Raw genomic sequence first — 15,884 nt, 5'->3', positions numbered from 1 at the left:
GGTAGATAGCAGGCTCTCCTTACATGGAACGATTCTGAACTGTGAAAGCAATGTGCGATGTGCGATTGTGATTGTGACCGTGATTGCTGCCCGTGCAGAGCTACCCCCACCAGCCCGCAAGCTATGCGCAGAGATATGCTTGCTACCCTGCCAACGCCGAGGTCGTTACCGCCCACCGCAACTCCCAGATATCTTCCCGTTCTGGACGACCATGTACAGTGTGTTAGGGGTAAGTACGATAGTCAATGTGTTACAAGCCTTCGCAGCAGCCAGCCGTTAACAAACCATAACCTACAGAGGTATACAAAATATCTCAGCTTTAGTGTGAGCACGTTATTGTTTAGGCTAGTGGGCTTCACTGTTACTTAAGGAGAGGTGCTGCTAGAAGCAGGATAGTTGAGGGTCTATGTTGATCACGCACCCCTGCTATAGGTACTGTACACACCTCGAGATCTCGGCGTGCGTGCACTGGAAAACAGCCACGCCATACACGATGAGATTTGCAGACAGCACGCGCGGTACTTTGAGGGGGAAAGTGAGAAGCGAGTCTTGTAACACCTGCGGCTTCTTGAAATACATCAGCGTGCTGTAAAAAAAGGGAGTAGGATATTGCTTCCCGTCTTCTGTTTACTCTGTACTTCAGGTGGTAGCTCTTGGTCTTTGTTGCAGTGCTGTATAGAGAGGTTGGCCCGCGTAAACGCGCCGTCTTCTCGAGACCTAGAAACGGCGGTTTGGAGTGAGCTGCAGTCAGAGCTGGCGGGGCAGACTTATCGGAAATGGCTGCTTCGGAGTGAGCACACTTGGCAACTGCTGTTGGATGAGTGCGTTGTAGCACTTGCTTGTTGTGCCGCTTCTGGGCGTAACTACTGCTCCTTATCCATCCAACTGCAGTGTCCTGTATATCATGACAGATGACCCACACCCACATCCCTATTTTCAGTTGTAAGCTACATGTAGGAAGCAAATCAGTGCAATTGTAGACGAGTAGCTGTATAGCTATAGCCGAGTAACCCCGTTTATGCACATGTATTCTGGCATCGAGGTGCCGATTATTCGTTGCGCAGAAAATATAGGCGGGCAGAAGGTGCCTAAAAATATCAACTCTGGAAACTATGGCTACATTCAGATTGTCAGGGACTAGTAAATTCGTTGCAGGACTAAGGAGACCTTGCAAACCTTGCAGCTCGGCTCAGCTCGGCTCAGCTTGGCTCAGCTCAGCTCAACACAAATCGATTCGGGGAAAGTAGGAGGAGGGAGGAGAGGAAGAAGAAGAAGAAGAAGAAGAAGAAGAAGAAGAAAAAGAAGAAGAAGAAGAAGAAGAGGAAGAAGAGGAGGAAGAAGAATGAGGGAGTAAGATCACCAATCTGCTGCGGTGCGGGTCTGCTGCGGTACCGGTTGGTGTAGCTGCATTGAATGGTGGCGGATGGCGAATGGTGGATCCAGCAGACCCAGCAGATTCAGCAGAACGCGCAAACCAAGGGCGGCCGAGGCGAGGCGAGGTGAGGTGCGGAGTACAGTAACAGCGAGGTGCCAAGTGGGTGTGCGTGTGCCGGAGCGCGACGCAGGGCGAGACGCAGCGAGAGAGAAGGTCAGTCCGCGCGGGTCATGCTACGCGGAGTCTGCGACGCCGTGGTCTACAGGCACTGAAGCCAGTCCGCAGGCAGTGAGGCCAGTCCGCACTCACTCCTGCCCCACACGTCTCCAGCGCGACACGCACGCAGGAGGAGTAAACCGAAACCATTCCGCGAAAGCATCCCCCGAAAGCATCCCCCGAAAGCATGGAGTCACATCGACATGGCGGCGCGAGTGGAGTATGGAGCGTGTGGAGTATAGAGCAATTCAATTCGTATCCTATCCTATATCGTATCCTACAGCTGTACAAACCACCTTCGACACCTTCGACACCGAGGTGCGCTCGTCTAGTCTAATGTGCAGTGGTGCACACTCTCTTCTGCTTCTCCTCTCCCCCCGGCCCCCCTCGCCACCCCTCTTGCTGTATATGTGTGTCCAGTACTTTACGCGCTCCGATCGCATGCAAGTGCAACGCCAATGCCCAAACGCCGGTGATGCGTGGCCTCGTGTGTCTGTGTCTCCGTCGTTCGTATCCACTCCTCTTTAATCTGCGCCTTCACCTTCCCCCCCTCAATTCCCCACCCACCACCCCACCCCCCGCCACCTCCACATCTAAATCTATCGTACAACCCTCACCCCACTTACACACTCAATCACTATCCTCCCCACTCTCCTCATCATCATCCTTCCGCTTCTGCTCGCGGCGCTTCTTGTCGCCCTTCTTGGACTTGAGTTCCTTGTCCCACAGGCGGTTCGCGGCGTCTTTGTTCAGGTCCGGGAAGACGAGGGCGAAGACCTCGTGGTACCAGGCGACGGGGTGGCCTTGGATGCCTTCTTTGATGTTCTGGGTGGTGTTAGCGATATGACGTATAATAGTTGGGGATGGGGATGGGGATGGGGATGGGGATGGGAATGGGGATGGGAATGGGAATGGGAATGGGATATTGGGATGGGATATCGGGATATGGATGGACTTACCTCAGGCAACTCAAGCCAATCACTCAGATTGTCCTTGGGGAAGATAACCATCGTCGCGCCGGCGCGGCGCGCGGCCACCGTTTTCTCGCGCAAGCCGCCGATGCGCAGCACCTTACCCGTGAGCGTCAGTTCGCCGGTCATGGCGACGCCGTCGCGGATCGGGGTGTCGAGCGCAAGCGACAGGAAGCTGCTGGCCATGGTGATGCCGGCGCTGGGGCCGTCCTTGGGGACCGCGCCCTCGGGGCAGTGCAGGTGGATGCGGGCGTGCTCGAAGAAGCGATTCTTGGGGAAGTCGCGGGCGAGCACGGACTTGGCGTACGAGTAGGCGACGCCGGTGGATTCTTTCATCACGTCGCGCAGCGAGCCGGTGCGCTCGAGGCCCGGGTGCGAGGACGCCGAGAGCACGCTCTGCAGGATCGACTCGATGTAGAGCGCGGAGCCGCCCATGCTGGTCCAGGCCAGGCCCATGGCGACGCCGGGCGGGGTGAAGTCGTAGAGGCGGTCGGCGGTGAAGACGGGCGGGCCGACGTAGTCTTTGAGGTTGTCTTTGCCGATCGAGATGTGGACGGTGTCGGGAACCTTGAGGGCCACGCGGGGCTTCGGTGCGGTCTGCTTTTGAATATCCTCTGGTGTGTCCTTGACGTCTGTCTTGTCCTTCTCTGCCTCCTCTTGCGCGGCCTTGCCTTCTTCTGTGAGCGCCTCAGACTCTGGCAGTGCGTCTTCGCCGACCTCGGTCACAATCTTCAGTGCAGACTTGCGGTAGACCTTCTCGATCTGCTTTTTGAGGTTGCGCACGCCGGACTCGCGGCAGTACTTGTTGATGAGCTCCACGATACCCTCCTTCTCGAGGATAACGTCGGCGTCCTTGAGGCCGCTCATCTCCTTGGCTGCGGGGGCAAGGTACTTCTCGGCAATGGCAATCTTCTCGTCCGCGACGTATCCAGACAGCTCGATCATCTCCATGCGGTCGAGCAGGGGCTGGGGGATGGTGTCTGACATGTTCGCTGTGCAGACGAACAGAACCTTGGACAGGTCGACGGGCACGTCGAGGTAGTGATCCAGGAAGCTGCTGTTCTGCTCCGGGTCGAGGAGTTCGAGGAGCGCTGCTGCTGGATCGCCGTGGCTGCTGTTGCGGCCGAGCTTGTCAATCTCGTCGATCAAGACAAGCGGGTTCTCGGTCTGGCACTTCTTGAGCGCCTGGATGATGCGGCCGGGCAGGGCACCGACGTACGTCCTTCGGTGGCCCTTGATCTCAGCCACGTCATACATACCACCGACACTGAAGCGGTAGTACTGGCGGTTCAGGGCTCGCGCAATCGACTTTCCGATAGAGGTTTTACCCACACCGGGCGGGCCGACCAGACAGAGGATCTTACCTTCAACAGAGCCGCGGAGCTTGCCGACGGCAATAAATTCCAAGATGCGGTCCTTGACGTCTTTCAGTCCGTAGTGGTCCTCGTCGAGGACTTCGCGGGCGTGCTTGATGCCAAAGTTCTCGGCACTGCTCAGGCCCCACGGCAGCTGGGTCAGCCAGTCGAGGTAGTTCCTTGTGACGTTGAACTCGGACCCGCTAGGCTCGAGGCCGGACAGCTTGCTCATCTCCTCCTCGAAGACCTTCCTGACGCCCTCGGGCATCGCCAGCTTGCCCGCCTTCTCGTTGAACTTCTCAATAAGCTTGTCCTTGCCGTCCGACTCGATGCCAAGCTCGCGCTTGATGCCCTTCATCTGCTCCATCAGGATGAACTCGCGGTGCTTCTTCTGGACGCGGTTGTTGACCTCGTCGCTGACCTTCTTCTGCAGCTCGGCGCTCATGAGCTCCTTCTTCAGGACCTCCAACGACTTTCTGAGCCTCTTCTCAACGTCCATCTCCTCCAGCGCAGCCTGCAGCTCCTGCGACTCGGCCTGGGCAACGGCGGCGGCGAAGTCGGCCAGCTTGACCGGGTCCTCGCCGACGCTCATGGTGGTGTGGACGGAGAACGTGGCGACGTGGTCGCGGAACATGGGGTTGAGGAGTGCCACGCCCTTGAAGGTGTTGACGATCTCGTTGACCAGGGCCTGGATGACCTTGTTGTTCTTCATGTCGAAGGGCTCCTCGACCATGTTCTCGACGGTGGCGATGCTGACCTGCCGCCCGTTGAGGATGGCCAGGGTCTGGTCCTCGTCCTTGGACTTTGCGTCCTCGCTCGCCTCCTCGAAGCTCGCGACGACGTCGCCCTTGGACTCGCTGGCCTTGGTCTCGGCCGGGGCGTCGTCAGATACATCCGCGATGGTGGCCTCGCCGGCGGACGGGGCGTCGCCCTTGGGCGGCAGCAGGCTGGTCATCTTGATGCGGCGGTGCGGGTACAGCACGCAGGTCATGGCGAAGTTGTCCTCGGAGCCGACCGGGAACGCGCTCGTGACCTGGCAGAAGGTGCCGACGTCGTGCACCTCGCTGGGGTCGTCGATGACGTCCTTGTCGACGGCGTCGTCCTTGAACATGAAGGCGCCGATGTACGGCTGGCCGCGCTTGACCATGTCGGCAATGGCCTGGCCGACCTCGCGGTCGCGGATGGTGACGGCCTTGTAGAAGCCGGGGAACAGCGGGCGCTTGGCGAGCGGGATGGCCATGACCTGCGGGTAGACCTCTGGTATCGACGGCTTGACGAGCGGGCTGTTCTTGCGCTTCCGGCCGCCGCCCTCGCCCCCAGAGCCGCCTGCACTGCCGCGGCCGGAGCCTGTGGGCGCGGGGGCCGGGTCGGGCGTCTTGGCCTTGGCCTCGAGCTCGTCGGCGGCCTTTTCCTGCTCGCGCAGCTTCTTGGCCTCGTCCGTCTCCTCAGCCGGCTCGGGCGCGGCCTTGGGGTCCTTCTCCTTGCACCGGCGCGGCGACGTGGAGAAGCTGCGGTAGGCACACAGGGCGGCGGGCGGCGAGGGGCATCGCTGGGGGAACCGCGCGACGAGCGACGCGGAGCATTGTGCGGGGAGGGAGCGCGAGGCGGCGCGCGACGTGGTGAGGGCGGCGGGGGAGCGCGACGTTTGGCGGAGCGCGGCCCGCCACGAGGCGTGAAGCATGATGGAGAGCGACCTCGGAAGCCGCTGGCCGGCAGGTGTAGAGACGAAACGGAGATGCGCGCGCCCAATCGGTATCGCGCGAGGCGTGAGATGGATGCAGCCAGGAGGCGGGCCGGACAGTCTTTGGTGTTGCGGCGTGGCGGTGCGAATGCTCTGTAATCTTCAATCTCGACATCATCAACTGTCCAAGCTCCGCGCAATCGCCGCCTGGCTCATCTTCGGCGCAAGCCTCGGCTTTGTAACCCCTGTCTCTCGCCTTCTGCGACCTTCTCTGCCCGACCTCGGCGGTCACGTGAGCTCGCGATGTTTCTACGCTCAGACATGCCCTAACTTGGACGTTCGGATGCGCTGAGGCATGTCGCCACCCGCAGCCCCGCAATGTCCTGACGCGTTGACAATATCAACCTCACATTTGACAGTAACAGATTTTTTGGCACACATGAACGTAAAATTGGACGCTTTTTCAACCGTTGAATCACAAAATGCTTTTCAACCCTCTACTCTGTCACGGAGCTCTTCCTCCGCCCCTCCGCCTCTTCTCCGTCAAACGTACTATCCAACATAAACGGGCTCCTTGCCCTGATCTCCCTGCCCTTGAACAGCAGCACCACCGGCACCACACTCAGCGCGAGACCCACAAACCCCAGCAAGCTCCCCGCCCATCCAAACCCCAGTGTCGAGAAGAGCTGCCCCGATGCGAGCGGCAGGAACGCACCGAACGTGTTGCGGCCCAGCGACGCTGCCGAGAGCGCGGATGCGGCGTACTTCTCGTACGCGTCGGTGAGGTAGTTCACGACGCCCATGTAGATGGAGTAGATGCCCACGCCGACGATTGCGACGCCGATGGCTGGAAGAGTTAGTGTGTCGCAGTAGGTAGCAGAACGGAACTTACCAGGCACGATCCAGTGGATGCTCGGTCGGCACGTCCACCCGTACATGAACAGACCTGCGGTGAACAGCAGCGACCCGGGAATGCTGGTGTACAGCCGCGCCTCCGGGATCGGTTTGCCGGGCCTCTCGACGTTCTTGTGCGCCGAGCGCAGATACATCCAGTCCTGGAGCGGGTTGACCAGGGTGCCGATGAGCGCGCCGACCGTGATGGCGAGCTGCACCAGGCCCGTCTGGAAGATGCCGAACCCGTACGCGTCGCCGAACGTCTGCACCACGGAGCTGAAGAACAGGAACAGGATGCCCCACGCGAACGAGATCCACAGCGTGAAGAAGATCACCACGGGCTCCGTGAGCAGCATCTTCGTCGGCCGCATGAAGGAGATCTTGATCAGTGCCGCCACAGACGGCTTGTCCAGCTCCGACTCGGCGTATATCTCGCGCCCCGTCTCCTTGCGCAGCCGCTTCGCGCGCTTCGCCAGAATCACATCGCCGCGCGTCTCGCGCAGGATGAGCCAGAAGACCGGAATCAGCGCGGCGTTGTAGATGATCTGGATGTAGTAGATCCTGCGTCGTATCAGCGACAGACATCCACCCCTCGACACCCAGCAGCCCACTCACCACCGCCACGGCGCATCGAGCCCCCCGCTCGGCTTCTGCAGCTGCACAATCGCACTCCCCACGAACGGGCCCAGCGCAATCCCCGCCACGCTCGTGAACCCAAACAGCGACATCGGTAAACTGCGCGCCCGGTCCCCCTTCCAGATATCGCTGATGCTGCCGCCGACAATATTAATCGCCACCGACGACGCCCCGCCGCCGAAAAACCGCGTCACCACAATCGTCGCGAAGTTGTCCGCGAACGCCGACCCGAACAGAAACAGCTCGAACACGATGTACCCAATCTGCGTGCGTCAGCCCCCAATCCAGCCAGCCGCAATCCACTCAGCCATTGAAGGAACGCACAAAGTACCCAGGCATCCTCCCCGTATTCTCCGTCAGCGGCACAAACACCAGCGGCGCCAGCGCAGCGCCCACGTTCCAGCTCGCGGTCGCCCAGTACAGGTTCGGAAACGGGTCGTTCTGCACGCGCCACAGCGGCGCCATCCAGGCGTTTCCGGACCCGTACGAGCCTGCTGGCAGGCCTGTGAGGATCGATACGAAGCACACGGTGCCGGTTAGGAACCACTTGTACGCGGGCGACCAGTTGAAGCTGGGACGTTAGCGCGGGGACGTGGGGGAGTGGGGGGGGGGGGGGGGGGGGAGTACGGGTTGTCCTTGTCGTCGGGGCCGTGCCAGGTGTGCAGCTCGATGCGGCGGCCGTTGCAGGTGCGGTGCCGGCTGGAGGTGTCGAGGTGCAGTGTTCTCTCTGCTGGGGTGTTAGTCGCGCGCTCACATCTCGCCCGCGACATACCTGTGTCTGTATCCGCATCCCCACCCGAGGATGGAATCGAGGACCTCATATTGCCTTGCCTTGCAGTCGGTGTAATCTATACCTTGCCTTGCCTTGCCTTTGGTCGCAGTAATCTATGCCTCTATGCCCCCGCCCCAGCGGCGCCAACGCTCTCTATATAGTAAATACCCACCGCCCTCCCCTCTTCCCCTCTTCCCGCACCCGCTCCCATACCCGCCGGCGATCACGGTGATATCATCGCGCCCCTGCGGACGCCGGCCGGCGCTGCCGATTGGCTGCGCGGCGTGCGCGCGTGTGGACCTATGGATGGTTGCCGGATGGGGTTAGTGGGGTTTTACGTTCGCGGTGTTGTGGGCTGATGGTTTTGGGGTGCGGGGATTGGTGGGGTGGGTAAGGGGTGATGAGATTTGTGAGAGCGTTGCTGTCGCGGGTTTAGTGGGGGGACGCTTGGCTGGGGAGGAAATGAGGTGGTGCGAGACCGGGGGTTTTGGAGGAGTAGGTTATGGAGAGTGTACTGGGGGATTGCTCGTTGCGGAGCTCTTGATCTGGGTGGCAGCTGGCTCTACTCAATGTGGAGACCAGGTACAACTCTTGCCTCATCTGCGACATTGCTATGCCACAGCTAAGAAAGACCTCTGATTGGCGCCATTAAGACCAGCTACAACTCTTGCTCCGTCTGAGATACTGCACTATGCTGCAGCCAAAGTCTCTAGATAGCTCCATTCAGCACCAGCTACAACTCTTGCTTCGTCTGAGACATTGCCATGCCGCAGCTTAAGCCTCTAGACAGCTCCTTTTAGTGTTAGTGTGCTGTATCTCAGACCAGCTGCAACTCTTGCTTCATCTAAAACACTGCACTGTGCTGCAGCCTAGGCCTCGTCATGGTTCTAGTTAGCGTGAAGACCAGCTACAAATCTTGCTTCGTTGAGGACATTGCACCTGTACCGCAGCTTAGACCTCTGATTGGCGCCATTCAGTGTAACCACAACTCTTGCCTCATCTACAACATTGCACTGTGCCACAGCCCAGGCCTCTGGCTAGCGCCATCGAGACCAGCTACAACTCTTGCTCCGTCTGAGATGCTACACTATACTGCAGCCTAAAACTCTAAATGGGTCCTGTATGGCGACCTTGGGGTTCTCGAGAAAATATGGTTGTTGCTGTGCCGAGTCTGCTGTAGCACTAATGTTGTCGAGAGGTGGGGCAACGGTCACTGGCGGTGCATCACGATGCCATCTTACCTCTCTAGGAGTGGATTACAAAATTTGTGAGTAGGTAAAACAAGGATGCAATGATCCTGGCTACGCGTCGAGCCGACTAGTTGGTGAGTTGCAAGGATGTCGTGTAAGATCTGACAAGGCCTGACGTCACAGCAGTCGGGATCAATCAAGACGGCAATGTCAGCGTCGATCAGGCACATTTGATAACATGTCAGTAAACAGCTTGAGACACGTGATGGTGTTGGGTGTTCGCTTGGGCGTACCTGGCTTATCTTAGGGCTTGTGGACGCCGTTGCACTTGCATGCACAGACGCGTGTTGGACCCCTGTTTGACGTGGGCAGCGGCCAGCCGTCATGGCGGACTGGGTTCCCTTCACTGCTGAAACACCCCGCCAAACATTGACAGCCTGACAGGACGCGCCACGACACGCGCAGACCCGCAGCAATGCAGAGCCAGCCGTCGCCGCCGCTGGGCGCCGGCAGAGACACGGCGCCGCGAGGGGCACAACAGCCCAGCAACGAGCCCAACCCGCTTTCACGCTCAGTCAACCGCCTTTCACTTCACACGAGCACTAGCAACCTGCGCGCCCCGTCGCCCGGCCCGGCGTCACCCCGCGTACCCAAAGCGCGCGCGCCGTCCTCGCCGCTGCCCCAGCTCCGCCGCAGCACCAGCACCGCCAGCCTGAGCCGCCCCTCTTCGCCCGCCCCGTCGCTCGCCCTCGCGCGCAAGTCATCCAACTCGTCGCTGCGCGACGCGAACAGCACCCCGCGCACCGCCGCTTCCCGCCGCTCGTCGTTCGCACCCAACATGTCCGTGCCAATAGGGGCAAAGAGCCCGCTCGAGCCGCACTTCGAGGAGAAGCTGCCGCTGCGCGCGTGCGACATTGCAGAGGACCACTTCAAGAAGGAGCTGGTGCGGCACGAGAGCGCGGCAGGCACCGCGAGTGCGGGCACAATCGTCATCGTACACGACCAGTGCTACGGGCACCGCTTCTCTCGGCCGAAGACGCCCAAGAACATGCTCAGTCTGATCATGGAGCGTCCGGAGCGCATTCTCGCCAGCGTGCTGGGCATAGCGACGGCATACGTGCGTCTCGGTGGGCGCCACGCTGAGGGGCGCCACCCGTTGCATCCCGACCACAGCCCGCCCGAGCGCATCCCTTTTGCGATCCGCAAGACCTCGCGCCTGGTCGACATCACCTCACCAGTCGTCACGAACGTGCATGGAACAAAGTGGATGGAGGAGCTCAAATCGTTGTGCGTGAATGCAGGCACCAAGCTGGCGACCACAGGCAGAGAGTTGACAAGGGACACGCCCTCAGCGCCAGGGCAACCGCCGAAACACGAGTTCCACTCGGGCGATCTCTACCTCTGCGAGGAGTCGCTGAATGCTTTCCAGGGTGCGCTTGGCGGCGTTTTGGATGCAGTGGATGCAGTCTTCCAGGGCTCAGCTCAAGGCAATGGCCCATCTCGAGCCTTCGTTTGCGTGCGCCCACCAGGCCACCACTGCTCAGCCGACTTCCCATCTGGCTTCTGCTGGCTGAATAACGTCCATGTCGGCATCGAGCACGCCATGATGCAGTATGGCCTGACCCACGCCGCCATCATCGACTTCGATCTCCATCACGGCGACGGCTCGCAAGCCATCACCTGGGCGCGGAACAAGAAGGTGCAGAACATGCACAAGAGCACAGCCAATCGCAAGAAAACATCCATTGGCTACTTCAGCTTGCACGACATCAACTCGTATCCTTGCGAAGACGGCGACGACGACAAGGTTCAAGCAGCCAGTCTTTGTATCGACAACGCACACGGACAGTCTATCTGGAACGTGCACCTGCAGTCCTGGAGAACGCCAGAAGAGTTCTGGGCCATTTACGAGGACAAGTACCTGGTTCTTCTTGACAAGACTCGCCAGTATCTCAGATTTCACACGAAGCGGTTCAAAAGTGGACCAAATCAGCCCGCACCCAAGGCCGCCATCTTCCTTTCGGCTGGATTTGATGCCAGCGAATGGGAAACGGCCGGCATGCAGCGACACGCCGTTAACGTGCCAACCGAGTTCTATGCTCGCTTCACCCGCGATGTCGTTCGCCTGGCTGAGGAGGAAGGCACATCGGTCGACGGTCGCGTCATCTCCGTACTGGAAGGCGGCTATAGCGACAGGGCTCTGGCCAGTGGAGTCATGAGTCACATCAGCGGCCTCACGGATGGCCAAGTATACCACGACTCAAGCCCGCCCAGCCCTAGCAACGGCTCAGCGTTCGACTTGGATCAAAGACTAGATGGTCTCAATCTCACAAATGGCCATCAGCCTGTACAATCAGCTGAGGCTAATTTGACGCCCATCACTTACGACCCATCGTGGTGGCATGCAAGCCATTTAGCTGAACTTGAGAGTCTGGTCCAGCCTCCGCTGCCGATCGCTTTGAAGAAGATCAAGCAGGGATCTCTTGCTCATTTCTCTTCTCCTACACAATCCTTCACTGCCAAGGTCGTAGATCCAACAAAACTCTCCCACCTGCAGCCCGTAAGAGGCGTCAACCCCTCTCGACCAATCACTCCGCCTCCCCCAGACGTCGACTGGGCCACTGCGGCGCATGCTTTAAGTGCATTGCTGGTACCTCTGGATCGCCAGACTAGGAGCTGCATGCCCGAGGAACTTGCCCCGCCACAGATTAAGAAAGAAAAGCCTGTAGCAGCACCGAGCTCGGCTAAGCCTGAGCCGTCCGGTCGTAAACTCCGAGGCCGCAAGCCTGTTGCATCCTACGCAGACCATGGCTCCGACGAGGACAAGGCGTCCCTTCGGACAGAGTCACGGACGAGTCGTCGACAGACCATCGCCGACTTCCAGCCTGCACCTGCAGAGCCGCCGCCAGCTACTCCGTCGTCACGTCGTATGAGCGTTGCTTCTAGCGTGTCATCTGTTAGTGACTTCAGTGTCAGTCGTGGACCGGGCATTCCGCCTGGCAATTCAAGGAGGCCAAGTGCTGCACCTTCATCCGTTTCTACGAATAACATTCCAGTCACGAAGGGCCGTGGTCCCAATCCTGCCGCGTCGTCGCGCGCGCCCCAGCGGCCAACAGTTCCTCGAGTGCCATCTGCCTACACTAACAAGGCAGCATCCGTCAAAGGCAAGGAGAACGATGATATGGACTCCTTGACCACAGGCTTGAAGCGTGTCACCTTGAAGATGCCCTCCAGAGAGGAATACGAGGCCCGAGAGAAGGAGAAGGCGGAAAAGAATAAGGCTCTTGAAGCTTCCAAAAAGACAGCCGGCAAAAAATCCCGGAAAGCACCGGGAAGTCGCACCGTCAGAGGCGACGACAAGCCTTCAGGCACGAAGCGTGCTTCGGGACGCACATCAAAAGCCTCGGAGATGGCATCATCACCATCCGCCACACCAGCACCCACCATGACACCAGAGCCTCCCCAGCTGCAAAGCGCCGCCGCAACACCACTTGAGCAACCAGAGCCGATTCACCCCGAACCTGTGGCCAGCGTTGCACAGCAGATAACCCCGTCTGTCGCCCCGCAGGAAAGCTCTCCCGAAGGCGACCCTGAGGCTAGTCGTCGAAGCTCTGCCGGAGTGATCGAACCGCCGACCGATCTCAGAGACTCAGTCATCACCCCTGAGCAGCTCCGCGAGCAGCTGCCACTGCCTGCATTCGTGACTGCTACAGCAGTACCCAAAATGACGGCTCTGCATCGTGAAGAAACGCCTCCACCACCACCGCCTGCCCCTGGTATGCAGTTTGCGAACTACAACTCGCGGTCGTTCGATCCAGCTCCTCCAGCTAGCAACCTGCCGCAAGCATCGGAGCCTCAGACTCCAGCAGCTCTACACTGGCTATCTCAGAACGCCGAGACAACAGCAGCACCGCTCCAGACAGGCTCTCGTCCCATGTCGCCTGCCCGAAGACAAGATCTACCAGTCTTTACCGCAAACAGCACAATACCCTTTGCCGCACCAGGCCCTGCACCGGTGCCTCAGAGCGCACCCATTGGCATCAAGGCCGACGACCACAAAGACGTCTGGGCCGTACCAGACACACCAGCCCACTAGTCGCGCAACACAGTTGAAGGATCATACCAAGCCCGGCGTTGATTGGTGGGACTAGACAATTAGGGCGTTCACAGGTAATAGCACGCAACAAGTCGGCGCCCTTGCCGCGAGTTTTGCCCGCTTTAATCGCGAGACGCGAAGATTTTGACTTCTGCTATGTAGAGATACCCGCTTCTGCGCCTAATCCGAGTCGTTTGTAATCGCCCATTTTCTTCTGATGTCACTCTTACAGCCGAAACGTCGCACGCGCCACCGTATCCACTGCCGCGGTGTTCTAGGGGATCCGCGACTGCATGCGTGGTTTCGGAGCAGCCCAGGTAGGCGTGTCCGTATGTATACTCGCCACTCTCATGCACGTAATCCTTCAAGTGCCCGTGTTGCATGCGCAGATGTCACGGCATGCAAGGTTGCCCTTCGCGGGAGCCAATCGCTAGTGCGCAAATCTGTCATGGGGCGGGTGTGAGAGCGGGGTCCGCTAGCAACGCCAGCACGAAACCCCGGTGACGTACATAGCTCACGGTCGCAGGTTATATGGCGTGACAGTACGCGTCCTCAAGTACCTCGCTCTTGCTCGTGCTCGTCTCTCTTCAACGACTAGCTAGTGTGTTGTCACTCCCCTCACCTTTTTGTCTTCAATCGTACGCGACAGCAGCTTCATCATGTCTGACGCTTCAGGCAGCCGCAATCCGTTCGCAAAGCGCGAGGAGTTCTCCAGCCAGTCCATCTTGCTCTACAAGATCTCCACCGGCCTTTCGTACATCATCTTCCTTGTCACTGCATTCTACTACACCTTCAACCAGCCCAATGAAGCCCATGGCAAGCACCACCGATTCTGGCAACACCAGCCCGCCACGCCCTTCGCGCAGAGCAGCATCATCACTTCGATCTACTGGTCAGCAATTGCCCTCCAATTAATCCAAGTGCCTGCTAACAAACCCAGGATCATCCTCTTCGCCCTCCAGCTAGTCTACGCCTGGTCCCTCTGGTCCTCCAACCAGACCTACCTGCTCGCCGCCGCCAACATCGGCACGCACTACATCACCTCCAACCTGCTGCTTTTCGGCTTCATCCACCTGTGGGTGCGCAGCCACTTCTGGCTCGCCGAGCTGCTGCTCGTCATCAACTTCTTCAACCTCAGCTTCGCCTACTTCCGCCACTCGACCACCCCGCGCACCATCCACATCGGCACCATCGCCGGCCCGCTGGCCTGGAACTTCGTCGCCCTCTACTGGGTCGGCGCCGTCGCGTTCCACTCCACCCACCTCGTCGGCCGCATCGTCGCAAACGTGTTTATCTGGGGCTGGCTGGGCTACGGCGTGTTCTTCCTCGCCGCGTACAAGGACTACACGATTGGCTTTGCGCTGTCGGTGCTGTCGTTCTGTAAGTCCGAATCTGTTTGTGTGCGTAATCGCACTGTTGCTAACACGTGCAAGCGACCGGCGTGGGCCAGTTCCTCAGCAAGCTGCCCATCCTGCAGCTGCAGTGGATCTTCGCGTTTACCGTCGGCGGGCTGCTCTTCGTGCTCTCGCTCGCCGTCGGGGTTCCCGGGCTGCTGGGCCGCGATCCGTTCCCCAGGGGCCAGATTGTGAGCGAGGACCGCGAGAGGGCGCCGCTGCTGGCCGACGAGTAGGAGGGAGCGGTGCGACGCACGTCTTTTCGCGTCCGAGTGCGTCTCAGGCGTGCATGAGTCTTCTCATCGCACGCCCGAAATTAGGTATTTTCTCAGGTGCAAATCGATTCCCGTCCACCGGACGTTTGAGGGCTTCGGCCCCGCAGCATTGTCACGGCGTCGGCAGCAGGCGTTACCATTCTATCTCATTTGGGTGTGTATCTGTAGCTCTACATGAAATCTCCATTATTCCCTGCATTGAACTATCTGCACACATACACGCTGTCTTACACGCTGTCTCTCTCTTCTCTTTATCTGATTTTGTAAATCCAATGCAGGGTCTCCCGACGCCGGACCGGTCCGTCGTAGCTTGCAGCATCCGTGACGATCATCCGCAATAGCACCGCACAGGGTCCGCGTCGCAAATGCAGACTTGCCGTTACTGATGCTTTCGACAACGCCAACTTCGGTGTGACGGTTTCTCATACCGTGGTGTCGGGTGTAAGTATTGTGTGTGGAGCTACCCTAGGGCAGAGGGGTGTAGTCCACTCCGACGACCCTTGTGCGTGTCCATCAAACCCATGTATCCTAACTAAAACAGACACTCCACTCCTCCAGCTCGCTGCAGAGCCGCAATCCTGGGAAACAGTAGACGCTGCTCATCAACCACCTCCACTACCGTTGCCCAACACCACACACGGTATTTCAACAGATTAGGACAGGTTGACACTCGATCCACCCGAGCGCTGCTGCCCCGCGAAAGACGGAGGCGCAGGATAGCAGCGACTTCAACACGCAGACAGGCGCTCGCGGCTCTGCTTGCACCGCGCCCGTCCCCGGATCAGGAGCTTGTGCCACCGCGGTTTCGCATGTTGATGCCACGGCTATTGGGTGATCGACGGCTGCCCTGCATAGTACCCCGGCTATTAGGTACTGTCCTCCCCACCGGGGACAGTGATGTGTGTTAGCGGATATCGAGGGATCGGGGATGTCGAGGTGACACCCACTGTCTCGCGGCATTCCAGGCTGCGGCGTCAGGTGCCTACCACGCGTTTGCAACTCCTCGAGACAACGCGGCGATTCCTTGAG

At 59.3% G+C, this 15,884-nt stretch overlaps 5 protein-coding genes across 5 annotated transcripts; 3 read left to right on the top strand and 2 right to left on the bottom strand.

Moving 5' to 3' along the window:
- Positions 1 to 1,176: 1,176 nt before the first annotated feature.
- Positions 1,177 to 2,160, top strand: C7974DRAFT_85933 (uncharacterized protein). The gene has a single exon (XM_046147404.1). It carries the CDS (start codon positions 1,424 to 1,426, stop codon positions 2,117 to 2,119), a length of 696 nt encoding a protein of 231 aa, XP_045990893.1. The 5' UTR covers positions 1,177 to 1,423; the 3' UTR covers positions 2,120 to 2,160.
- Positions 2,161 to 2,177: 17 nt separating this feature from the next.
- C7974DRAFT_369991 (Lon protease C-terminal proteolytic domain-containing protein) lies at positions 2,178 to 5,753 on the bottom strand. Its single transcript, XM_046139954.1, has 2 exons — positions 2,551 to 5,753; positions 2,178 to 2,416 (listed from the first exon to the last, which is right to left on the bottom strand). Exons 1-2 carry the CDS (start codon positions 5,596 to 5,598, stop codon positions 2,222 to 2,224), a joined length of 3,243 nt encoding a protein of 1,080 aa, XP_045990892.1. The 5' UTR covers positions 5,599 to 5,753; the 3' UTR covers positions 2,178 to 2,221.
- A 342-nt stretch (positions 5,754 to 6,095) lies between these two features.
- On the bottom strand, positions 6,096 to 7,898 carry C7974DRAFT_323942 (MFS multidrug transporter-like protein; the record flags this gene model as incomplete). The annotated part of the gene is made up of 5 exons (XM_046138929.1): positions 6,096 to 6,445; positions 6,491 to 7,053; positions 7,108 to 7,391; positions 7,453 to 7,699; positions 7,756 to 7,898. 5 exons carry the CDS (start codon positions 7,896 to 7,898, stop codon positions 6,096 to 6,098), a joined length of 1,587 nt encoding a protein of 528 aa, XP_045990891.1.
- Positions 7,899 to 9,928: 2,030 nt separating this feature from the next.
- On the top strand, positions 9,929 to 13,186 carry C7974DRAFT_323721 (uncharacterized protein; the record flags this gene model as incomplete). The annotated part of the gene is made up of 1 exon (XM_046138918.1): positions 9,929 to 13,186. One exon carries the CDS (start codon positions 9,929 to 9,931, stop codon positions 13,184 to 13,186), a length of 3,258 nt encoding a protein of 1,085 aa, XP_045990890.1.
- A 521-nt stretch (positions 13,187 to 13,707) lies between these two features.
- C7974DRAFT_85836 (uncharacterized protein) lies at positions 13,708 to 15,113 on the top strand. Its single transcript, XM_046147403.1, has 3 exons — positions 13,708 to 14,078; positions 14,127 to 14,566; positions 14,620 to 15,113. Exons 1-3 carry the CDS (start codon positions 13,846 to 13,848, stop codon positions 14,814 to 14,816), a joined length of 870 nt encoding a protein of 289 aa, XP_045990889.1. The 5' UTR covers positions 13,708 to 13,845; the 3' UTR covers positions 14,817 to 15,113.
- Positions 15,114 to 15,884: the final 771 nt, after the last annotated feature.

This window comes from Boeremia exigua (assembly GCF_020726555.1).
Source record: "Boeremia exigua strain MPI-SDFR-AT-0100 chromosome Unknown C7974scaffold_16, whole genome shotgun sequence".
Classification (NCBI taxonomy): Eukaryota; Fungi; Ascomycota; class Dothideomycetes; order Pleosporales; family Didymellaceae; genus Boeremia; species Boeremia exigua.
Note: the sequence above shows the minus strand (reverse complement) of the source record. Positions and strands in the feature narration are given on the sequence as shown.